This window comes from Podarcis gaigeae (genome assembly GCF_964106915.1).
Source record: "Podarcis gaigeae genome assembly, chromosome: 17".
Lineage (NCBI taxonomy): Eukaryota > Metazoa > Chordata > Lepidosauria > Squamata > Lacertidae > Podarcis > Podarcis gaigeae.
This window is the reverse complement of record NC_139694.1, coordinates 31,573,637-31,598,027: the sequence shown is the minus strand read 5'-3', so window position 1 is coordinate 31,598,027 and position 24,391 is coordinate 31,573,637. Positions and strand designations below refer to the sequence as shown.

The window sequence follows — 24,391 nt, the reverse complement described above, 5'->3', positions numbered from 1 at the left end:
TTGTAAAATGATACACAGTACAGTCATACATTGGGTTGAAGTAGCTTGGGGATAAGTATTTTCGGGTTGTGTGCTGTGCATGCATGAGTGCATGCGCAGACAGTCAAAATGACGTCACACGCATGCACAGAAGCAGTGAATCGCAACCCACGCGAACGCATGTTGCATTCGCTTCTGGGTGAGGGCAGGGCTCCGGAATGGATCCCATTCGCATCCAGAGGTACCACTGTACGGAGAAGGCGGATAGAGAAAAAATTCTCTCATAATTAATGCTCAAACTCGTGGACGTCAAACGAAGCCAAACATTGGAAGATCCAGGACGGATAAAAGAAAGGACTTCTTCATGCAGCATTTAGTTAAATTATGGAAATGATTCCCACAGGAGTCACTAATGGCCCCCAACATAGATGGCTTTAAAAGAGGATTAGGCCGATTCGTGGAGGAGAGGGCTGTCAGTGGCTACTTGCCAGGGTGGCTATGGTCTGCTCTCCACAGGTGGAGGCAATAAATGCTTCTGAATACCAGTGTATTCAGTGTATTCTTGTACTCAAGCCCTGCCTGTGGGTTTCCCACAAGCCACTGTGAGTATAGCATTCTGGACTCGATAGGCTGTTGGCCTGATCCGACAGGCTCTTCCTATAGACTTCAGTTCTTAGCTCCAGGCCCCGCTTTATGCAAAATAAGAAAGTGTCACTTAAAATATTGGACGTACGTAGGACCTTTTGTGACAGGGCAGAAAATAAATCCAAATATGTAAATAAACAAATATTCCTGACTGGAATGATTTGCTTCCAAACTAGGGAACGTTTTGCAGGCAGAACACCAACCACCCTGATGTTGTACCTGCTAATTACAGTTGTACTTTGGAAGTCAAACAGCTTAGTTCTCGAATGTTTTGTCTCCCGAATACCACACCCCCGGAAGTGACTTGCGGTTTGCGAACTAATTTTGGAAGCCAAACATCTGATGGGGCTTCCGTGGCTTCCAATTGGCTGCAGGAGTTTCCTGCAACCAATCGGACGCCGTGCTTTGGTTTCCGAATTTTTGGAAGTGGAACGGACTTCTGGAACAGATTCCGTTCCACTTCCAAGGTACGGCTGTACTGGCACACACAACTTCTCCTCCACCTCTGTGTTGTGCGAAGACAGTCTCAGCTGCTCTGGCAACTTCCTTTCCTTTCCTCAGGTACTGATGTGTCCCAGCGCAGGATTCACAGACCTGGCTGAGATTGTGTCCCGTATCGAGCCAGCCAAGAGCTACCTGTCAGACAGCTATGCCGATGGTGAGTACTTATCGCTTAGCAGGTTCAACTTAGTTCAGGTCCCGCTTTTAGCAATGGACTCGGGATGCTTCCAGCTGGAGGTATTTGTGAGCAGAATGTGGCATGCCTGGCACCACAGTTCCCATGTACATCAAGTTAGCAAGTATATCTTTTAGAAGACATCTGAAGGCAGCTCTGTTTAGGGAAGCTTTTAATGTTGGATGCATTACTGTATTTTAATATTTTGTTGGAATCCGCCCAAAGTGGCTGGGGAAGCCCAGCCAGATGGGCGGGCTATAAATAATAATAATAATAATAATAATTATTATTATTATTATTATTATTATTATTATTATTATTATTTATCATCTCTATGTACATCAAGTAACCAGTGGCAAGACTTAGCAAGGTTTGCTGATGTTTGTTTTATCTCGCTCTTTCGTGCACGCAAGCACACACACACACACACACAAATAGGATGTGTGAGCACACCTGGAAATTTACAAATATCCCACACTAGGGGATTAGGAGCTGCGGTGGCAGCAGTGGGAGGTTGGGCTGAGGGAAGGGTACTGCTTTTTGTACAGCAACCAAAACCACAGCAATGAAGCTTCTTCTGTGTGCCTGCAAACCAGGGGAAGAGTCAGACTACTTGACTGAGTACGAGGACGAAGGAATGGACACCGTGCGAGAAGAAGAAGGGCAGGAGCTGCTCTTTGCCCCAGCAGAGCCGAATGCTGTCTTTGAAACAGTAAGTTGCCAAAGTACTCTGAGTATGTGAAAGTACTATGAAAATGTTCGTCTGTAGCTATAGATAAACGAAATAGGTTTCCTCTGACTGTAAGGGCCGGCCTGTGCAGGGGAGCCAAATTCTAGCCTTGAATGCTAGAGGGGGACATGGCCTTCCTTTTCCTGGGTCAGGGGAATCCAAGGCTGCCCAACTGCTCATTTCTTGCTTGGGGCATCTTCACCAGCAAAACTGTCCTGCTGGTGCAGAGCATCTTTCAGGGCCTGGACGGAGGAGGAATGGTGGGGACTGACCTCTCCTCTTCCTGAACCTTCCCGAGAAGAGGAGGACAGTATAGGTTTAGAACAGCGGTTTGCAGAAGGGCATAGTTCAGAGGCTGCAGTGGGGAGAAGCTGGGAAATATTGGGAGAGGAACAGCAGGAAGAAGAAGCAGACCAGGGGAGAGACAGCTGACAGACTCTGTCTTTGGAAAGCCTTCCTGACCCCCCCTTCTCCCAGGAGCTGGCGTGCATTGAGAGTAGTAGAACAGAAAGCTCAGAGGCAGAAAGCACAGATCAACCGGCACAGGGATGACGTAGAATAGGACAGACAGAGGGGTGGGGCTTTACTCCGAGCAACGCCATTACTGCAATATAGAGACACTTTCCAAGCCTCTCTCTGTGTTTATTGAATAAAGGACTTGGTAAGAACGCTTCTAGAGGGACGCGGGTGGCGCTTTGGGTTAAACCACAGAGCCTAGGACTTGCCGATCAGAAGGTCGGCGGTTTGAATCCCCGTGACGGGGTGAGCTCCCGTTGCTCGGTCCCTGCTCCTGCCAACCTAGCAGTTTGAAAGCACGTCAAAGTGCAAGTAGATAAATAGGTACCGCTCCTGCGGGAAGGTAAACAGCGTTTCTGTGCGCTGCTCTGGTTCACCAGAAGCGGCTTGGTCATGCTGGTCACATGACCCAGAAGCTGTATGTTGGCTCCCTCGGCCAATAAAGCGAGATGAGCACCGCAACCCCAGAGTCAGCCACAACTGGACCTAATGGTCAGGGGTCCCTTTACCCTTTAAGAACTCTTCTTGTTGTCTACTCCTTGGCTGCCCACTGTGGGAGAGATCAGATTCCCTTGAAGCCTGACAGCATCCCACTGGTGCGTCTGCCATGATGGTAAGGTTTCTGTTCTCCTGCCAGATTGCCCCGCAGTTGCCATGCCTTCGATACCTGATCGTGTCCTGAATGTCACATCAAGTCAATGCCTCTCTGCGGTTCTCTTCCATAAACGCTGGTTTCACAGCAGCATTTCCCCCTTCTTTCAGGATGAGGAAAAGAGCCTACGATATCGCCGTGGAACTCATCAGGAAGCCGCTGCCCTTCCGACTACCCCCACCCCCTGAGAGGGGTGCCGCTACTTGAGCTAGAGAAACTGAGACCAAACCTTGCACTTGCCCTCCTGGAAGTTGCAGCATGGAGCCCTACAGATCACACCGTTTGTAACTTTTGCCGCCTGGCTGGCAGCCACACTGGCATCCCTGCAGGGCCCTGGTGTGCTCCTTGATCCTCTTGTGCCACGCCAGAAGGTGACCCGCTGGACGGAACTGTAGACCTCCCAGCACAAACTGAAGGATGCTGCCAAGCAGATGTTGATCACAGTTACCTGCCCAGGTGTGAGGATGGAGCCGGCCACTCTGGCACCTGGGTGCATTCAGGGTTCCTTGGCTGGACCGCTGCCTTTCTCCTCCAACTTTCCCCTACTTGAAACAGCCCTGAAGTGGGCCGGAGAGTGGGGAAGGGGAGGAGAGGGCAGCATTTTACTTACACTACACTCCATTTTTAGGAAGGGGCCAGGGAAAAGACGTTGCAGATTCCTCCTGCATTGGCCTAGTACCACAAGGGACCGGTTTCGAATCCTGCCCGTCCCCAGGCAGTGCCCTTTTTAGCCAACCAGCTTAGGGAGGGATCTTGCACAGTGACCTGACAAAAGGAGGCTCTCTCCGATGCTGAGTGTTCCTAGTCAAAGCATTAACAGTTATGGAAGAACCACCGCTGTGAATAGGGTACAGAAACATACCTTGTTCCTATGTTGACTTAACTTAATCCTGCTTTGAGCTGAGCCCTGACACTCCTTGGCATTTATGTTCCTAGCCTGCCTGAGGTTTCAGGCTGTGGCCACACAGACTGTTCTTTATTTTATATTTAAAAAGGGAAAAAAAGAAATGAATGAAAAACCCACTTTTTCTTTGTTTCGGATTTACAGGGAAGAAATACAGAGCTTATGTTTGGCGAGGAGGGGGGTGTTTATCATGCACTGTATTTATTCATTCCCTTTCCCCTTGGGATGCAAAAGTGCTGCCCATGTGGTTGTCTGGCCATCCAGGCCTTGGCCAGACCCAAGTCTGCTCATCTGCATTCAAACCATACATATCCTGGGACCATAAAGTATTACAAGAAAACAGAGGCGCCAAGTTGCCCCCAAGATTGAGGGGGCCTAGCGTGAATGGCTCCCCTAGATTTGGCATGCCTGCAAGGAAAACTCTGTGGGGGGGAGGGGGGAAGCACAGCGATTATCGCCTTCAAAGCCACCCTTCAAAGATCATGCAAAAGCATTCTGCAAAAAAGGAGCTTTCAAGGTAGGCAGCTGACAGGGAGGGCAATAGAAAGGGCAATTGATTTCTTATGCTGCTGACATCATCATCATCATTATTAGAATTAGAATTTATATACCACCCTATACCTGAGGGTCTCAGGGTGGTTCACAGAATAAAATCAAGATATAAAACCACAAAATATCTAATAAAAACAACAACCCAAACCACATTTTTAAAGGGCGTAGGATGTAAATTGGATCAACCAAAGGCCTGCTTAAAAAGGAACGTTTTTGCCTGGTGCCTAAAGGTGTCTAATGAAGGCGCCAGGCGAACTTCCCTGGGGAGAGCATTCCACAGACGGGGAGCCACTGCAGAGAAGACCCTGTTCTCATGTTGCCGACCTCTCAAGGAGGCGGCACACAAAGGAGGGCCTCGGAAGATGATCTCAAAGTCCGGGTAGGTTCATATGGAAAGAGGCGGTCCTTGAGATATTGCAGTCCCGAGCTGCTTAGAAATGCAATAAATAGAAATGCATACTAGAAAAGCAATACCAGTGGGCAGTGGAGATAAAGATCAGGCTGCCAGGTGGCAGGAATAGAGCCTGAAAAGGTTGGATGTCGAAGCTTGGCTCCAGCCTCTGGGATTCAGTGCTTGGATGGCACTTTGTGTATGTATGCCTGTGTGTGACTGATTGTCAGCAGTGCAGCCAGCTGGGTGGAAAGGGGGACAGGACACAGGGCTGGAGAAGTGATAAGAGGCACACGGCCACCGGGGCAGCTGGCTGTTTCCGCCACCTCTTCTGATTCTGGGCTTGCCTTCTTGGCATCGGGCAAGAACCAGGCTGCTGATTAGACAGAGGCAGCTTCCTGTGCAGGCCCAAGACAGGGTGTGCAATGTGCTTTTCCTGCCCATCTTGTGCACCCAGGATCTTCCCTTCCGGCCTGGCACTCAAATAAACACTTAGCAGCCTCTCCTCCTATTGCTGACCCCCAACCTCTAGTGCAGGGGGTGGGTATCTAACCTTTGTCTTTCCAGATGTCCCTGAACTACCATTTCCATTGTCCCTGACCATTGACCATGCAGGCCTGGGCTCCTGGGGTGGAAACGAGGGGGCTCATATGAACCACCCCTACCCAGGAAGCAACATGGACTGATTTTTTAAAAATCCATTCATGTTGGATGTGTGCTGTATTGACGCAGATGAGTGACCCAGGTGAGTCTGTGGTTTCTCGGGGTGGCAGGTGAGATCTTGCCGCACCTTGCCTCCTCTCCTTGGCACAGCTTTTTTGTCGATATCCTACAGGGCTCATCTGGGTGTTTCACAGGGCAGGCGCCACTACTGAGAAGGCCCTCTGCCTGGTTCCCTGTAACCTCACTTCTCGCAGTGAGAGAACTGCCAGAAGGCCCTCAGTGCTGGACCTCAGTGTCCGGGCTGAACAATGGGGGTGGAGGCGCTCCTTCAGGTATATTGGGCCGAGGCCATTTAGGGCATGGGTAGGCAAACTAAGGCCCAGGGGCTGGATCCGGCCCAATCTCCTCCTAAATCGAGCCTGCGGACGGTCTGGGAATCAGCGTGTTTTTACATTTGTAGAATGTGTGCTTTTATTTAAACTGCATCTCTGGGTTATTTGTGGGGCATAGGAATTCGTTCTTTTTTCTTTTTTTCAAAATATCGTCAGGCCCCCCACAAGGTCTGAGGGACAGTGGACCGGCCCCCTGCTGAAAAAGTTTTCTGACCCCTGGTTTAGGGATTTAAAGGTCAGCACAAACACTTTGTCCAATGTGATCAGCACAGCAGCAACTTGATAGGCAAACGTTTAATCCAAAGAAAACTGTTTTGCTGCCTGAGTGTGTACCTCTTTGCCAGAAGGTTAAAAACATAGCAAGACTTGACCGCCGAACTAATCCTCTGCCAGGACCTCTACAGCTGCTGGCACTGCTTCCAACTGGGAAAGGATGGTTGTCAACCCATAAAAGAGATTGCCTAGAACTATTGTATGCACCTGAGCATTTAATTGTTTACATTTCTATCCTAAGCTGCACTTAAAAATGGCAATGAATATTGTAAAATGGTTATGCACTCAGCTGCCATATATATCTCACAAAGGCAGAAATCTGTGCAGATTGCTGCTGTTATGCAGGTAGGATTCTTCCACACGCCAGCAATTTCAGGTTTGGCATTCTTGTGCAATGAACCTGGTGCTGCTGCTGGAAAAGAACAACAACAGACTTCTACCTGTAAGAAAAGTGACTGGAAAATGCATTGGTCTAACAGTTGCTTGACACAATGTCTTTTAACGAAACCGGAAATAATTTCAATAAGCATCTGACATTGTGAACCCTTCCTGCAAACTTTGTGCAAGCAAATCGGGATGAATGCTCAAGAAACGCGTTGTCCGGAAGACGCCTAACAGTTCCAGTCCCAGCTTAAAAGCAAGCCCATGTTCAAGATGGTTTAACACTTTCAGAGAAAGCCTTTAGCTTTAAATTTCACGGAAAACATCCACCCTCATCCAGAGAGCCTTGTTTGCAGCAGTGAACTGCAAGGCTGCTGCATGCAAATATATCCCTTGCAAACAGAGATAGTGCCATAGGATGGAGTCATTTGGGAGGAAGAAAGCAGATTCACTCAGGGTTGAATGCAGATTAGGCAGGCCCATGAATAAACTGGGCTGATGTGAAGAAATGGACTTTTGCTGTGTGAGCTAAAACCATTCTGTGAAATGCTGATATGTGGTTATTGGCTGGTTGATAATACATTACCAAAAGTGTTCATTTGGTTTTTTGGTTTTTTGGTTCTTTGCGTACATACACACACAACACCCTTTAATTTTTAATTAAATTTGAAGCTCTGTCTGGGTTTCCTCTCTCAAGATCTCAGCTTTCGCCCATCAGATGGTGGCAGCCAGCATTTGCCCACCAAACAGCCACTGTCTAGTTTAGGGCACCATGGGAGAGGTCTCATTGGTTGCACTTTGCAGCGAGGACCTGAGAGCCACCCTTTGAATGCATCATTTCCTTCCTGGAAGCCAGCCATGGTCTTTGTGGCATCCTCCTGCTCCTTGCCTTTTGGCCCCACAGCTCTCTGCTTATCAGCCTGCAAGCATCCTCTGTTGCGCTTTCCGAGGAGCCTTCTGCTGTGATGGCATCGTGGAAGGGACTCTACAGAAATGTTGACCTTGAGCTAGAAGACCCAAAGGTCCCTGAGCAGAGGAGTCAATCAGGTATGTGGCACAGAGTGAGGTACATTAGATTAGCCATATTGATTTGTAAGCTGTTGGTGGATTATTGTCATTGTCTTGTTGGGCTGTGTATGTGATAAAGGGGAGTCATACCGGGATGAAGGTGTCTTCTATTTGTCCCCGTGTCAGTTTCAGTTTATTGGTTAATTTTTCTAGTAGGGCTGTTTCCCATACTATTTGGTACCATTGGTCCATGCTTACTCCTGACAGGTCTCTCCAGTGTCTGGTTATGATGCTTCTGGCTGCTGAAAGTAGCTGGGTTATGAGTTCTTTGTGGTGTAAATGGGCATTGCTGTCTTGGAGGATGTTTAGTAAGGCCAATTCTGGGGTAATTTCCACCCTACTCACACATGAAAACAAAGACCACCACAACCAACCACAAATGAATAATCACACCCTAAGCCAACCCTGACCTCTCTCACCACCAAAGGAACACAAGTGAACAGCAAAGAACCTGCACAAGCAACACTGACACCAAACCCCACATATAGTAAGTAAAATAGAAATATCGCCACCCCCACCCATCTCCCACCCACCCACCTCCCCCCTTTTCTTTCTAATGTCTCAACAAATGGAACTGATTTGTAAAAATGTTACATGGGGGGGGATACGAGAGAGAGAGAGAGAGAGAGAGAGAGATTGCACACACTTTTGTAAATCAAGAAAATCTTTAATAAATAAACAGAGTGAGGCACATAGTAAAAGGGTCCACTGCTGGGAATTCTTAGGAGATGGCAAGGTCCTGGTGGAGCAATCCTAGAGTTGGTGATCATATTCCTGCCTCCATTCCTAGCTCCCTACAGGATACAGCTTCAACCAAAGCTGTTGTGTTTTTATCTCTCTCTCCCCCTTCCCCCAATTGTGCCCACTTATTTTCTCCCAACGGCGCACAACTTCTGTAGGCATAGCAGATCCCTGATAATGGTCTAGTCCTAAAGCAGAGCTTTCCAAACTTTTTCATGTCAGTGACACACTTTTTGGACACGCACCATTTCATGACACGGGACCGTATTTTTCTGTGTATAAGATGAGGTTATTTTATTTTAAAATTATGCTAAAAATTGGGGGGGTCGTCTTATACATGGATAGTGGAGAGGTGAGACTGGCGTTTGGTGGCTGCCGGTAACAGGAGGTTGTAAGCGGCGTTTTTGTGGGTGATTGGTGAGTGTGGCAAAGTCCACTGGCTATTGACTGCTGCAGCAAATGGACGGGGTGATTGGCACTTGCTTTTGTTAGGGGGGGCGCTGATGATTGGTGGTTTCGTTGATGTGGTTGTGGTGGTCCTGTGGGTGAGTGATATTCCGCAAACCCTCCCCCCAAAAAAGCTCAACAACTCTGGGCACTCTCCCCCCATTTTCTCAGTTTGGAGTCCCACAAAAGAGTCTTATACACGGGGGGTGTTATACACAGGAAAATATGGCAATTCAGTTTTGTTGGCAAACAAGAGGTTAATCTAACCCCTTTCCAGCCCTGGGAGGATCGCAGGGAGCATTCACACACACACCTACACGAGCGACACACAGTTTGGAAAGCTTTGCCTCAAAAGGTTTATGGCTCCAGTTGGATTCAAAAATGTTTCTTTGCCCATGAAAGCCAACAACCGCTCTTGCCCAATGGGTTAGGTTTTGGGATTCGGGTATCAATAGGCATCGTCTGCTTCCACACCAAAAGCAAAATGCTCCCAGGTTTCCAGAGAAGCCCAAAGCCTTGAAGGAGTTGGACAGGCAGCTGAAGCACAGCTGGCAAAACACGGAACTCACACTCCATTTTCCATGGCAGAGAAGTCTCTTGACTGCTCTACATTTGAATTACACTGTTTGGCTGAAATAGCTGCAAAGCAGACACGGGGCAGGGTATGGGAGTGAGAGGGGGTTTAACTTAACGTGTAGCAAAAGCACAAAAAACTAAACGGATTAAACAATACACAGTTTTTGCTTGGTTTGCATAATTTGTCTCCCCCCCCCCCATGGAATTTCAGCTTCCATCTTCACACAAATGTTAGGTTAACTTGATGCAGAGTGCTTTTTTCAGTTAGTTTTTTGTGCAGACCATGATAAAGTTCACCGTCAGACCCTCCAAATGTCCCTATTTTCCAGGGACAGTTCTAGATTTACAGAATCTGTCCTGGTTTCTCATTTGATCCTGGAATGTCCCACTTTTCCTTAGGACATCCGTATTTTCATTGGTGAACTGAGTTATCTGACCCCAGAGCCATCTGAAGGCAGCCCTGTGCAGGGAAGGGTTTTTAAATGTTTTATTATTTATATATATATGTTGGAAGCCATCCAGAGTGGCTGGGGAAAGCCAGTCAGATGGGTGGGGTATAAATAGTAAAATTATTATTATTATTATTAAGGAATAGGGTGTCCCATTTTTCATTGGAGAAATGTTGGAGGGTATGCTATGGAGGTCACAGGGACCACACTTACCGATGCATTTCCTTGTCCTTTTTCCTTATCACGAAAAGATTGATTCTGGCAGGGAAGTGAGTTTGTCAAGCACACCACCAACAATACATGCACAACCTGGCTTGAGCCTGTATGTGGCCAGATGATACCCCAAAATAGTGACAGTCTGGAAATGCCCTAACTTGGTTCGTCCATTCCTCCATGCAGGCACCAAGGAGTACCCCAAGGAAGAGAGTATCTATGAGCCCTTTGATGCTGTGGCCAGTTTGGAGGGCAAGCAAGCAGGACAGGTGGCTGCGCCATGGAGCCCAGGTATGTTTGGTCTGAGCTTCAGTGGGATCCTGGGGGGGGGGGTCTGGAGTTCACCCACAAGTCACCGTGTATTGCCCTGGGGCTGTTCTTTAGGCAGTGGACCATGGGGGGAAAGTCCCATTGGCAGTGGAGAATATTGGAGCCTCGTCACTAAGAAGGCCATGCAAAGGACCTCCATCTTTATTCCAGCCTGGGGAAGAAAAGATAAGAAAATGGAGAGTAGGAAATGGGAAGCCGCCTATATTGTGCAAGCCAGTGACGGCCAAACGTGGCCCTCCAGCTGTTTTGGGACAACAATTCCCATAATCCCTGACCACTGGTCCTGTTAGCTAGGGATGATGGGAGTTGTAGTCCCAAAACAGCTGGAGGGCCAAGTTTGGCCATCACTGGTGTAGGGAGATGATTTCTTGAACCTGGTGTTCATTTCCCTCCATTCGTCCCCCACCCCACCTTGCAGGGGCTCAAGGGTCTTGTGGTTTGTATTTTACAATGAACCCCCATGTTCTAGACTCCCCCCATTGTTAAATTGTATTTTTGGGGGTTGCTTCCTTTTTAGTTTGCTTACTACTGCCTTTTTTGTGTCGTAAAATCTGATGATGATGATGATGATGATGATGATGATGATGAAACAAATAAATAGCAAATGGCCCCAAAGCAATAAACTTATAGAGTTAAGACTGCATTGCAGAGGGTTGGGCTCAAGGACCGTTTGAGTCCATTCCAGCTATACTGCCTGAAACCCCAAAAAGCTGTACAAGACATTGATGCTGAAATCTAGCATCGCCTGAGCTCTGTGAGTGCAGCTTTCTCGCGATTGAAGTGCAGAGTGTTTGAGGACCAGGACATTTGCAGGGAAACCAAAATGCTTGTTTACAAAACTATTGTACTACTAACCTTACTGTATGCTTGTGAAACATGGACCACTTGTAAAAGCCATTTCCACCTCCTCGAAAGATTCCATCAACAGTGTCACTGAAATATTTTACACGTACTTGGGAAGACAGGCAAACTAATGCCAGCGTACTGGAAGAAGCAAAGATTACCAGTGTCGAAGCAATGATTCTTCAACATCAACTTGCTTGGACTGGTCATGTTTTGCAGATGCCAGATTATTGTCTTCCAAAGCAACTACTCTATTCCAAACTTAAAAATGGAAAGCGTAATGCTGGTGTTCAACAAAAGAGGTTGAAAGACTCTCTCGAGGCAAATCTTTAAAAATGTAGTATAAACCCCGACAACTGGGAAACACGGGCCTGCAAGCGCTCCAATTGGAGAACAGCCTTTACCAAAGGTGTCATGGGCTTTGAAGACACTCAAACTCAGGACGAAAGGGAGAAAAAACGTGCTAAGAGGAAGGCACACTTGGCAAATCCACCCTGTGATCAACTCCTGCCTGGGAACCTATGCCCCCACAGTGGAAGGTCGTGTGGATCCAGAATTGGCCTCCACAGTCACTTATGGGCTAACTGTTAAAACCTTGTTTATGGAAGACAATTTTACTTGGCTATGAGTGATGATGATGATGAAAGAATTCTGTGATACCACAGGGATTGGTGTGGCAGGTGAGGGGAAGCTGGTGGCAGAGCGGAGGTGGGGAACAGGCAGAATGACTCTCTCTCTCTCTCTCTCTCTCTCTCTCTCTCTCTCCCTCTCTCCCTTTCTCAGCCGGGAAGCCATCTTGGACACGCAAGGTGGTTTTAGTAGCTGTTGCTACTCTGCTGGCTACCTCGGTGTTCCTGAACGTGCTGCTGCTTGCGGTGGGAATTATGCGCTGTAAGTGGTCTGCTGGGTCTCTAAGGGCTGCTGGGGTGCCAGATAGGAGTTTGCTAGACTGATATACTTTCTTCCTGTATCATTCAGAAGACATGCATGGGTCTCTGGATGTCTGCCTGGATTCTCAGCTGGGGAAAAGGCATAGTTTAGTGGTCGGGCGCATGCTTTGCATGCCATAGGTTCCTCCCACGTTTCGCCCCTCACACCACCTCCATGTGCGGCTGACAAAGACCCCTGCCTGAAACCCCAAAAAGCTGCTGGCAGCTAGTGTAGACAATACCAAGGTAGGCTGTCAGTGGTCTAAGCCAGTGGTTCCCAGCCTTTTTTTTTGGCCATGCCCCACCTAAAATCCTGATGCCCCCACCACCGTGACATATAATTCTTATTATTCAAAAAGTGAACTCCTATTCATGGGAGGAAGCCGAAAAGGCTATTGACTTGGTCTAAACAAGCTTCCAAATTGCCCCCCTTAAAAATCAAATTGCCCTCCTGTGGGGCATGTGGGAACCACTGGTCTAAGCTCAGTATACAGCAGGTTCCTCTGCTCCCCAAGGTGGAGCTTCATTCAAAGTGCATTATAGTCAATTGTACAACATTGAAGTGCATTGAAGCAGTGTGCGTGAGAGAGAGTGAGGAAGAGTTTAGGGAGAGTTAACTCTATGCAACAATTTTCCTGGCATACACCGATTAAAAAAAAAACAGCAGCCAAGAAAGGGGGCACTAAAATGGTCCGAAAAGTGATTGTTGACACTTTCAGATGTTAATTCCATATGGTCACTTGGTCAATGAGGCTTGGTGAGCACCACGCTCCCTTTTCAAGCCAGTGGTAGGATATCACTTTTAGGTAACGATGCTAAGACTGTGACACATGCACCCCGGGGCCTTCAAAGCTTCTTTTTCACCAGTTGTTCTGTGAAGGTAGCCTCTGGGACTGATCCTTCAGCCAGCCTGTAATGATGATGATGATAATAATAATAATAATAATAATAATAATAATAATAATAATAATAATAAATACCCCACCCATCTGGCTGTGTTTCATCACCCACTCTGGGCAGCTCCCAAGAGAATACAGTGGTACCTCTGGTTACATACTTAATTCATTCTGGAGGTCCATTCTTAACCTGAAACCATTCTTAACCTGAGGGACCACTTTAGCATATGGGGCCTCCCGCTGCTGCCACTACACAGCTGCCACACAATTTTTGTTCTCATCCTGAGGTAAAATTCTTAACCCAAGGTACTACTTCCAGGTTAGCGGAGGTGTAACCCGAAGTGTTTGTAACCCGAGGTACCACTGTATTAAAAACACAATAAAACACCAAACATTAAAAACTTCCCTAAACAGGGCTGCCTTCAGATGCCTTCTAAAAGTCAGATAGTTGTTTATTTCCTTGACATCTGATGGGAGGGCGTTCCACAGGGCAGGTGCCACTACCGAGAAGGCCCTCTGCCTGGTTCCCTGTAATCTCACTTTTCGCAGTGAGGGAACCGCCAGAAGGCCCTCGGTGCTGGACCTCAGGGAGTTGAGATACTCCTTCAGGTATACTGGGCCGAGGCCGTTTAGGGCTTTAAAGGTCAGCACCAACTTCTTCTTGTTGGCTCCCTGCACAGATTCTAAGATGTCTGCTGCTTTGGAGCAAGCGCGTGCTGAGAACAGGAAGCTCCAAGAGGCAGGTGAGTGTCTGTGGGAGTTGTGGTGGACCTTGTGGAGGAGCTCAAGACCCCCTGGCTCTGCCCTCACTGCCCCAAGGCTGGAAGGTGGTGCTCAGCTCCACATTTCAGGCTAGGAGCATGAATGGAGGTTTTCTGGAGAGCAAAATAAAAGTTCTGTCTTGGTACTTCTGGAAAGCTCTGCAGAACAGTGATGCGCTTGGCTGTGAAATATCTTTTACTTCTCGTTTGAAAACGATATACCTGCTGATAGCCAGCCTAGGTGGCTGACTGGAACCAGAGCCAGCCCACCCATGAGGCAGGGTGAAGCAGCTGCCTCAGGCGGCAGAAGTGGTGATGCAGGCAGGGCGGCAGAAGGCACCTCGGGTGGCAAAATGGGCTGGGCTGCCCCTGACTGGAACCAACAGGGGACCACTAATAAACAAGAGGGAAAAAGATGGGCTTGCTGAGAAGAATCCAGAAGTATGCAGATGTTTAAAGTGTCAAAATGGGTGGGAAATTAAAGACTCCAGGGAGGACCAAATAATTCTGTAAAGCATTATCTCTGCAATTCTCAGGTGCAGCGGGGAAGTCTATCCCATCATGAGTGCTGAAGTAAGAGTCATCCGTCAGCCCAGTCAGCTTCTGGAAAGGGAAGGGTGCCATTTTGTCATTTGCCTCAGTCGGCAAAATGTTTTGGGCCAGCCCTATTTACCCCAATCACAAATCATTGTGTTTCTCAATTAAATGACCAGTTGTCTCAGTTAATATTAAACAGAAATTAGTCTCTTCAGTCCAACAGAGCTGCTTTTTACTGTCTCTGTCAGAAGCTCCATGTTCCAAAAACGCCTCTCGGGGTTGTTCCGTGTTTCTAGATGTTAGCAGGACTTTTCCTTCTGCCTGCTGGTGAGAGCTTCAGATCTCATGAGCTCCTTCAAACCAAACTATAATGACCTCCAGCTCAGTTTTGGAGCAGTTCAAACACCCCGACAGCTTGACCAGATTATCCATAGATGTATCTGGGACTGCTTTATTCAAATTCTAGACTAGATGCTCAGATGGAACATGGACAAGAGTCTAAGCTCTATTATTACAGTAGGTTTCTATTCCACATAGTTGCAGTGAAGATAATAGTACTCACTAAATATTGTTTTAGTGGCAAGCACGTCACTATTTTGCCAGAACCAAACGCCTCTAGAGTAGTTGACAAGGAATTGTACGTTTCCTTACAGCCTCTCCATCTATCTCATCCTTCTCACTCTGCAGATCTATTGTTCTTTCGAAGGACTCCATGCTTCCATTCCTTTTCCCCAGCTGGGAGTAGGGGAAAGAGGAAGCTCCCTTTGCAAAGCCACCTTGGACATTCCCTAGTCACTGGGGACCATTTGCCTGCAAAAGAGAGAATATCCCAACAGGGCATGTCATTTTAGGGGGTGAAACTTAATTTTTGCAAATTTTGTCAGCGAGGGGGTGTTAAAAACATGTTTTTGGGTGTGAGGAAATCAAAACTGCTATTATTTTTGTGACTGGACAACATTTAGCTTACCAAGTCTACATCTGAATAAGAAGCAAATAAACTGCTTTGAGAAAACCAAATAATTTAAATTTTTACCTTCTGAAAGTGTCAGGTAATATAAAATATGTATAACATATAAATCAAACTAATATAAATATGTAACGTAATTGCAAGTACTTGGGATTCATTTTTAATGATTTCTGTGTGATTTTACACACATTTTATTTACCAAGCAGAACTAAGTTATATCAGTTTAACCAAAATATCTTTTAGATTCCTGAGTCATTTTACAACTTTTTATCACCCCTCATTTTTTGGAATTGGAAAGTTGACAAATTTGAAATGCCCTGCTTCCCCAGGCTAGGATAGGATAATTTCCAGCAGTCCTATAAAAAATGGAGCGACCAGCTCAGCAAAACCCACTCCTACAATCACAGAATCACAAGTATGGTAACGACCCCAAGACATCATCCAGCCCCAAGCCCTAACTCAGAATATTGCTAAGGAATATAGCAACATCTGAGCTGGCAATTAGTCCCAAACTTATTAGTTAGGTGCAAGATTAATAGCGCCAATAACATCTCACTGGAAATCCACAAAATCTCCAAGAATCATAGACTGGGTTTGAATGTTCTGGAAGATAGCTTCCCACAAAATTAACACATTTTGTCATGCCCTCCTCAAACCAATACACATACGGGAAAAGGGGCTCCCTTAATCCATTTTTGGAACACATTTCGAAGATAAAATTAAGCCCCGTATTTGTTTCTCATCGTTACTCTCTGCCTACTAAAAATATTATAATATGTTGTCAGGGCCAGTCATTATTTTTGTCAAAATGTCTATATTTTAAGCCTTGCCGTACTTAAAAAACATATGTTTAATGCTAATTTAAAATGGCTATATTGAAATTGAAATGTTGAGTGAATTCTGAACATTGGCAGATGCTGTTCTAAATAGTCTTCACTGGCTACAGGGACATGGGTGGTGCTGTGGTCTAAACCACTGAGCCTCTTGCGCCCGTTGCTGTCCCAGCTCCTGCCAACCTAGCAGTTCGAAAGCACGCCAGTGCAAGTAGATAAATAGGTACTGTTGTGGCGGGAAAGTAAACGGCTTTTCCGTGCGCTCTGGCTTCCGTCAGTGTGTCCTGTTGTGCCAGAAGCGGTTTAGTCCTGCTGGCCACGTGACCTGGAAAGCTGTTTGTGGACAAATGCCTGCTCCCTCGGCCTGAAAGCAAGATGAGCGCCGCAATCCCATAGTTGCCTTGGACTGGACTCAACCATCCGGGGGTCCTTTTTATCTTTACCTTTTTACTGGCTATCAATGCCTAGCCTGGACTGTTGCATTGTCTTGCACTTGATATGCAGTAGACGCTCGGGTTGCGAATGTGATCCGTGCGGGATGCATGTGACTCGGCGCTTCTGTGCATGTGCAAAGCTTGATTTAGCGCTTCTGTGTATGCACGACCGCCAAAACCCAGAAGTAACCTGTTCCGGTACTTCTGGGTTTCGGCGGTCCAAGAAAACACAACCTGAAGTGGCTATAACCCGAGGTATGACTGCACTTTACTGTCTCAGTCCTGTTCTCTGGTAAGAAGCTGCAGAGACCTGACTACATTTGTTCTCTCACTCTCAGTCCCTTTCCTCGTCTTGTCCATTCACTCCCTGCCTGCCTCTGGCTGCTGTGGTTCCTCCATGCTAACTCTGTTCCCCTTGCCAGTCCCCAGCAACTTCTTGCTGTACAATGAGAACCGCAGTCATTGTGTGACGAGGAAGGAGCCCAGCTCTCTCACACAAGCGCCCTGTGACCCTAGGAACTGGCTGCAGCATTTTCGCTGGTTCTCCAGAGGCGTCCTCCTTCACGTGGATTCACTGCTCTGCGTGGCAGCACCCAGGGCCAAAAAAAGGGAGACCGTCCGTCTGGAACCCTGCAATGGGACGAACCCGCTCCAGCGGTGGGAATGCCGCGATCACGATCTGCTGGCCCTGGAGGGCAAGGATCTGTATTTCAACTACGGCAACAGTCTTGACCGGGTGGTGATGCTGTTTGACGGCAACGGGCCCTGGAGTCGCTGGGTCACCTACGGCACCCGCCAAAACATCTGCAGCAGTGAGTCCTGACAGGCACCCAAGGAGGACGGCATGCCCTCCAACATTTCTCCAATGAAAATAAGTGGTGGTTAAACTACAGAGCCTAGGACTTGCCGATCAGAAGGTCGGCGGTTTGAATCCCTGCGACAGGGTGAGCTCCCGTTGCTCGGTCCCTGCTCCTGCCCACCTAGCACTTTGAAAGCACGTCAAAACGCAAGTAGATAAATAGGTACCGCTCCAACGGGAAGGTAAACGGCATTTCCGTGCGCTGCTCTGGTTCGCCAGAAGCGGCTTAGTCATGCTGGCCACATGACCCGGAAGCTGTATGCCGGCTCCCTCGGCCAATAAAGAGAGATGAGCGCCGCAACCCCAGAGTCGGTCTCGACTGGACCTAACAGTCAGGGGTCCTTTACCTTTTTATTCCATAATAATAATAATAATAATAACCCTTCTACCTGGGTTGCCCCAGCCACTCTGGGTGGCTTCCAATATATATAAAAGCACAATAAAACATGAAACATGGGGGGAAAACTTCCCAATACAGGGCTGCCTTCAGATGTCTTCTGAAGGCCATGTAGTTACTTATCTCTTTGGCTTGGCGGTCGCATAACTCCATTCCCTCCAATATTTCTCTGATGGAAATTGGGACATCCGAAGGGTAAGCGGGACTTTCCGGGATCAAATCAGAAACTGGGGTAGCATTTGTAATTCCGGGACCGTCCCTGGAAAATAGGGACACTGGGAGTGTCTGGGGTGGGTGTGTTGGGGGTGAAAGCCCGTGCCAAAGGGATGGCTATGGGATGCTAAGAACTGACAGCTAAACATGCTATTTGTCTCCTTCCCATCCCCAGACATGTTCCTGTTGTACTGCAACCATTTCTGTCTGCAGACACTCTGGCTCTCAAAAAGCTCAGCAAAGAAGGATGCTAAAACTCATCAGCATCTGTTTTGGGTTTGGCACGGCTCAGACAAACAGCTGCCCTGGACACATAATTGACCTGCACCTCCATGGAAAGCTATGAGTCCAAAATGACTCCCAGGCTGCGCACCTGGTCCTTCAGGGGCACAGTTTCCCCATTCAGGACCAGAGAGCCCCCCACACCTGCCTGCCCCCTGTCCCCCCAAAACAGTACTTCTATCTTTTCAGAATTCAATCTCAATCTGTTAGCCGCCATCCATCCTCCAACCGCCTCCAGACACACACAGGACATTCACCGTCTTCACCGGTTCTGATTTAAAAGAGAGGTAGAGCTGGGTCTCAGTGTTATGAATGTGTTATAAACATGCAACACCAGATGGCGCTGTAGAGCACAAAACTTTTCTATGTGATTTTACATAGCATTTCCCCCCTTTGCTATAACGATTTATGACTTGTTTTTCCCCCTGTGTGTAGATCCACCCTTGGTTTCCCTGCCTTCTGCCCCACCAGTCCAAAGGGCCGTAAGCACCACTGGGCATGGAGGACACCCTGTAGCATGAGAGGGAAGAAAGGTAGGCAACCTAGTCAAACCGAGTCTTTCTTCTTCCCAGTTTCCCAGTGCCGGGTTTACATATAAGCTAAACAAGCTCTCGCTTAGGGTGCCACTCTCTTGGGGGGGCCCAAAAAAATTTAAGGAAAAAAAACCTGGATGTACATTTCCAAAATATAAGATAAAAAAACAAATAAAATAAAACCTACATACAGCAACAGTGTTTTGTGTTGTGTAGGCTCCTATGTTGTAAGTAATGGGCCCCGCCTGCTAGCCTGCTCCCCGAAATATCACTGGTTTGCTCATTTCTATATACAGTATAGGGTGCCTACATTCTGCTATTTATAATATAGTTTGCACCATATATTTACACCTATTATTATTTCATGCTATGGCAAGTTTCTAGAGACTAGATTATGAGTAAATTGTGTTTCTAAAGGAACTTTTGTTATTGCCAAAATCATTTTAAGTTAGAGCTTAATCATTTCACTATTAATGTACTTCTTCTTAATTGTATTTCACTATTAATATTCTTACGGGACACGGGTGGCGCTGTGGGTTAAACCACAGAGCCTAGGGCTTGCTGATCAGAAGGTCAGCCGGGTGAGCTCCCATTGCCCGGTCCCTGTTCCTGCCCACCTAGCAGTTCAAAAGCACATCAAAGTGCAAGTAGATAAATAGGTACTGCTCCGGCAGGAAGGAAAACGGCGTTTCCGTGCGCTGCTCTGGTTCACCAGAAGCAGCTCAATCATGCTGGCCACATGACCCGGAAGCTGTACGCCGGCTCCCTTGGCCAATAAAGCGAGATGAGCGCCGCAAACCCAGAGTCGGCCACGACTGGACCTAATGATCAGGGGTCCCTTTACCTTTACCTATTAATATACTTCTTAATTGTATTTCAGTTCAACAATTACTTTGATAAAATACATATGTTATTATATGCAAATGGCTTTATAAGAAGTCGGTAAGATGGCGGCGCGCAGAGACGCTGCGGCTCAGTGCTCTCCTTTTGTTTTTTATTTTTACTTGTTCTTTGTTTTTTATTTTTACTTGTTCTGAGTATGTTTGGCCGGGCAAGAAAGATTTATAGCAGGCAGGAACTCCTGAAGGTCGGGTTACAGTGTGAACAAGCTGTGAGAGCTGATTATTTTCGCCTAGATAACGCTCCTGTGGGAGTAGCCAGGCCACCGGGTTCTCCATGGATTACTATGCCGCCAGGGAGGAGGCGAAGGCGGCGTAGAGACAGGAGGCAAAGGCGGGGTTGTCGGGCCGGCGTCCTGGTAAGATTGCAGAGGAGTCCATCTAAACCACCACTCCCTAGCATATTTCTTGCTAATGTGAGATCTCTTGCCAACAAGATGGATGAATTGAGGCTGCTGGCGGCAAAGAACAGTCTTGTAAAAGATTGCTGCGTTTTATTTGTCATTGAGACATGGCTTCAACCGTCCATACCAGACACGGCTATTCAGTTGGAAGGCTGTGTGGTACATCGTCATGACCGAGGCATGGACTTCGGAAAAACCAGAGGAGGGGGGCTGTGTGTATATGTGAACAAATGCTGGTCCAATAATTCTAAGACCGTTGGCAGTTACTGTTCACCGGATTTGGAATATGTGACTGTTAAATGTAGACCAGCCTATCTCCCTAGGGAGTTTACAGCTGTTATGCTAACTGGTGTGTACGTGCCACCAGATGCCAATGCCAACTTGGCGCTGGGATGCCTGCAGAGCCTTATCAGCAGCCAGCAAGACAAGCATCCTGAAGCTGTGCACATCATTGCGGGAGACTTTAATCATGTTGAACTTAAAAAAGTGCTCCCAACGCTCTATCAGCATGTGAAATGTCCCACAAGAGGGGACAAGACACTGGACAAAGTTTATTCGAATGTAAATCACGGCTATAGGGCTTTACAGCTGCCACATTTGGGCCAGTCCGACCATATGTCTCTGTTCCTGGTACCAGCATATATCCCACTCAGGAAACGGGCTCCCACAATATCAAGGACTGTTAAAATCTGGCCTGAAGGTGCTATCCATCAGCTGCAGGACTGTTTTGAGAGAACCAATTGGGACATTTTTGATCGTTCAGACCTGGAGGAGCACACGGCGGCAGTTCTGTGCTATATCAATCACTGCACAGACACTGTCACAGTAAATAAATCCATCCGGTTTTACCCCAATCAGAAACCCTGGATGAATAGAGAGGTCCAGTGCCTGTTGCGGGAAAGGAACAGGGCTTTTAGGTCGGGCGAGGTGCAGCTTTACAGTGTGGCAAGAGCAAACTTGAAGAGGGGTATTCGACGGGCAAAACTGGTCTATAGGCAGAGGATTGAGGATAATTTAAGGAGTAACAACACAAGACAGATGTGGCAGGGGATTCAGCATATTACCAACTACAAACCTAACCTTGGTGCTGTCGACGGTGACCCTTTGCTGGCGGAGGAGCTTAACTTCTTCTTTGCTCGCTTCGAGAAGGAGCCACCTGAGACGCCGGTATTACAGCCACCAGCCCATAGGGGCCCCTCATTCACTGTAGAGGAGCATGAGGTGAGACAGGTATTGAGGATGGTGAATCCGAGGAAGGCTGCTGGACCTGATGGCATCACGGGAAAGGTGTTGAAGGGCTGTGCGGATCAGCTGGCGAGGGTCTTTACTAAGATCTTCAACAAGTCCTTACACCAGTCTATTGTCCCACCCTGCCTGAAGTCGTCAACTATTGTTCCTCTGCCTAAAAAATCCACAATCAGTAGTCTGAACGACTACAGACCAGTTGCACTGACTCCAATCATCATGAAGTGTTTTGAGAAACTGGTGCGCCGTCACATTATTTCCTGTCTTCCATCAACTTTTGACAACTACCAGTTTGCATACAGGGCAAATAGATCCACGGAAGACGCTATCACTACCACTCTCCATGCTGCTCTGTTCCATCTGGAGCAGCCGGGGAGTTATGTGAGGCTGCTGTTTGTGGATTTTAGCTCTGCTTTTAACACTATCCTCCCCCATAGACTGGTGTCCAAGCTAGAGGCGATTGGACTCTCCAACTCCACCTGTCTCTGGGTTTTGGACTTTTTGTCAGAACGTTCTCAGAGGGTTAGAGTAGGGTCACATATGTCCACAGCCCTTAGCCTTAACACCGGCTCACCACAGGGTTGTGTGTTGAGTCCCCTGCTCTATACTCTCTATACGTATGATTGTACAGCCATTTATTCCAGCAACAAAATCATCAAGTTTGCTGATGACACTACGGTGGTGGGGCTCATTTCAGGAGGGGATGAGTCCGCCTATCGGGACGAGGTGGAGCGGCTTTGTGCTTGGTGTGGAGAGAACAATCTGGCTCTTAATACGACTAAGACCAAGGAATTGGTGGTGGATTACAGGGAAAAAAAGGCGGACATTCAGCCCTTGTATATCAACGGGGAACGGGTGGAGAGGGTGGCGGAATTCAGGTTTTTGGGAGTGACTATCGATCAGGGCATGACTTGGAGCGCAAATACCACTGCTCTGGTGAAGAAGGCCCAGCAGAGAATTTATTTCCTCAGACTTTTAAAGAAGAACAATCTGAGTGAGAGACTGCTGGTGTCCTTCTACCGAGGCTCCATAGAGAGCATTCTCACATACTGTATTTGTGCCTAGTTCTCCAGCTGTACAGCTAGGAAGAGGAAGGTGCTCCAGAAGGTCATAACCACAGCCCAAAGGATTATTGGTCATCCCCTCCCATCTTTGGAAGAACTGTACGGTTCCCGTTGTCTTAGGAAAGCAAACAATATCCTGCAGGATGCATCTCATCCGGGACACAGTCTGTTTGTACTACTGCCTTCTGGCAGGAGATACAGAAACATCAAGTCAAGGACAAATAGACTGAAAAATAGTTTCTATCCAAGAGCTGTGGCCTTCTTAAATGCAGTAACTCGATAGTGTGACCTGGGAGTTTGATGGGTGTGGGTGTGGGTGTGGCTGGAATGTGGTTTGTTTGGTTGTTGTTGTTGTGTTGCTTTTGTTGTTTTTAAGGGATGGCATCCAATTTCGTTGCACTTGTGCAATGTTGCACTTGTGTAATGACAATAAAGAATCTATCTATCTATCTATCTATCTATCTATCTATCTATCTATCTATCTATCTATCTTTAGATACCTATTAGCTTCCTACATTACCATATAGCATATATTCAAAACAGCGACAATTTGTTGTTGACAAAGGGCTGCTGGACATATAAAAGGCCCCATTATCTTCAGTAACTTAGGGCCTCATCAAACATAAATCCAGCCCTGGTCCTGCCACCAAGTGGATATTTCTGGCTCAAGCAAACAGTCCTCTAACGTTTGGGACTTTAAGTGGCCTGGTACACTCCCTACACGGGCAAAGTGATATGGTGCTTGGTCATGGGCAGAAAAACAAGTTCTCAGGCTATTCCCCCCCAAAAAGCACACACACAATAATTTCACTTGATTAAACTATTTGACTTGTTGCTTTACTGAAACCTTAATAGTTTTGAGGAATCGTTGGGGTATCTGGTATGTGATGCTGTTTTGCTTGGGTTTTTGTAGCTCTTGGCAACAAAACGAGTCCAGTCGTGGAGATATGAAGAATTGTGGCCTGATAGGAAACATCTGGATCTGTGAGGGACAGCTTCTGTTCAGTGAGGTGCAGTCGCCAACTTTGCCATCCTGCCCCCAGCTTTTTCGGCACCACCAAAATCACTTCCCAGCTCACTTCATCCCCTGAATGAGGGGTGCTAAAAATTTGTAACATGACTTGGGAATTCAAAATATATTTGGGTAAAATTAATATCTTTTATTGTGTGTAAAATTGCATAGAAATCTATGAAAACGATTGCCCAGTACTTGCAATTAAATTAATATTATTTCTATATATTATATATTGTTTTTATTGTTTCTTCTTATGTAGCATTACAGGACACTTTCAGAAGGTAAATTCTTTGGTTTTCCAAAACAGTTTATGTGCTTCTTCGCCAGCTGTAGACTTTACCAAGCTAAATGTTGTCCAGTCACAAAAATAAGATGATTGGAATTCCTCACACCCAAAAACATATTTTTAGGATTCCTCAATGAAGAAATCTGCTAAAATTAAATTTCACCCCCCCCCCCCCAAAATGACACACCCTATTCTCTCAGTCAAAACGGAATGCAAAGAAAACGAAAGTTTTCAGGCAAAACAAGTTCTGAAGCAGTCTGGGAAATGAATGTGAGCTTGCTTATTTCACTGAAACATGCTCAGTGTGCTGTTATTGTCCTGTTTGTTCTTCTTCTACAATCTGCACATAGCACAGCTTTATTTTATTGGTATGAAGCTTCAGAAATTTCTGAATCTAGGGATGTGTAAAATGCTTC

The 24,391-nt window shown here is 46.9% G+C and overlaps 2 protein-coding genes across 17 annotated transcripts in view; both read left to right on the top strand.

The window, feature by feature from the left end:
* PNPLA6 (patatin like domain 6, lysophospholipase) overlaps positions 1 to 7,350 on the top strand; it is a 79,273-nt gene extending 71,923 nt beyond the window's left edge. For 11 of the 13 annotated variants that reach the window (XM_083718356.1, XM_083718362.1, XM_083718361.1 and 8 more), the window contains 3 exons: positions 1,186 to 1,282; positions 1,897 to 2,012; positions 3,309 to 7,350. In XM_083718356.1, coding sequence (XP_083574482.1) covers positions 1,186 to 1,282; positions 1,897 to 2,012; positions 3,309 to 3,386 — 291 coding nt within the window. In that variant the 3' untranslated portion in view covers positions 3,387 to 7,350. The remainder of the gene's footprint in view (positions 1 to 1,185; positions 1,283 to 1,896; positions 2,013 to 3,308) is intronic. The other 2 variants (XR_014559309.1, XR_014559310.1) reach the window with 1 other exon arrangement.
* Positions 7,351 to 7,459: 109 nt separating this feature from the next.
* LOC310835051 (uncharacterized protein) lies at positions 7,460 to 23,919 on the top strand. Of its 4 annotated transcripts, none has more exons than XM_083719737.1 (7): positions 7,460 to 7,801; positions 10,435 to 10,539; positions 12,205 to 12,312; positions 13,927 to 13,989; positions 17,201 to 17,590; positions 18,965 to 19,062; positions 23,588 to 23,919. In XM_083719737.1, the coding sequence occupies exons 1-6, from the start codon at positions 7,720 to 7,722 to the stop codon at positions 19,048 to 19,050; spliced, it is 834 nt and encodes a 277-aa protein (XP_083575863.1). In that variant the 5' UTR covers positions 7,460 to 7,719; the 3' UTR covers positions 19,051 to 19,062; positions 23,588 to 23,919. The 4 variants fall into 4 exon arrangements, with proteins under 4 accessions (XP_083575863.1, XP_083575862.1, XP_083575865.1 ...); XM_083719736.1 differs by having other exon boundaries at positions 12,205 to 12,356; positions 13,929 to 13,989; XM_083719739.1 differs by lacking the exon at positions 13,927 to 13,989.
* Positions 23,920 to 24,391: the final 472 nt, after the last annotated feature.

Excerpts from the sequence above, each read along its gene's own strand:
- LOC310835051 (XM_083719736.1), top strand. The coding sequence starts at position 7,720 with ATGGCATCGTGGAAGGGACTCTACAGAAATGTTGACCTTGAGCTAGAA. Across the intron at positions 7,802-10,434 it reads TGAGCAGAGGAGTCAATCAG|GCACCAAGGAGTACCCCAAG; the intron begins GTATGTGGCACA and ends TCCTCCATGCAG. Across the intron at positions 12,357-13,928 it reads GGGCTGCTGGGGTGCCAGAT|TCTAAGATGTCTGCTGCTTT; the intron begins AGGAGTTTGCTA and ends CCCTGCACAGAT.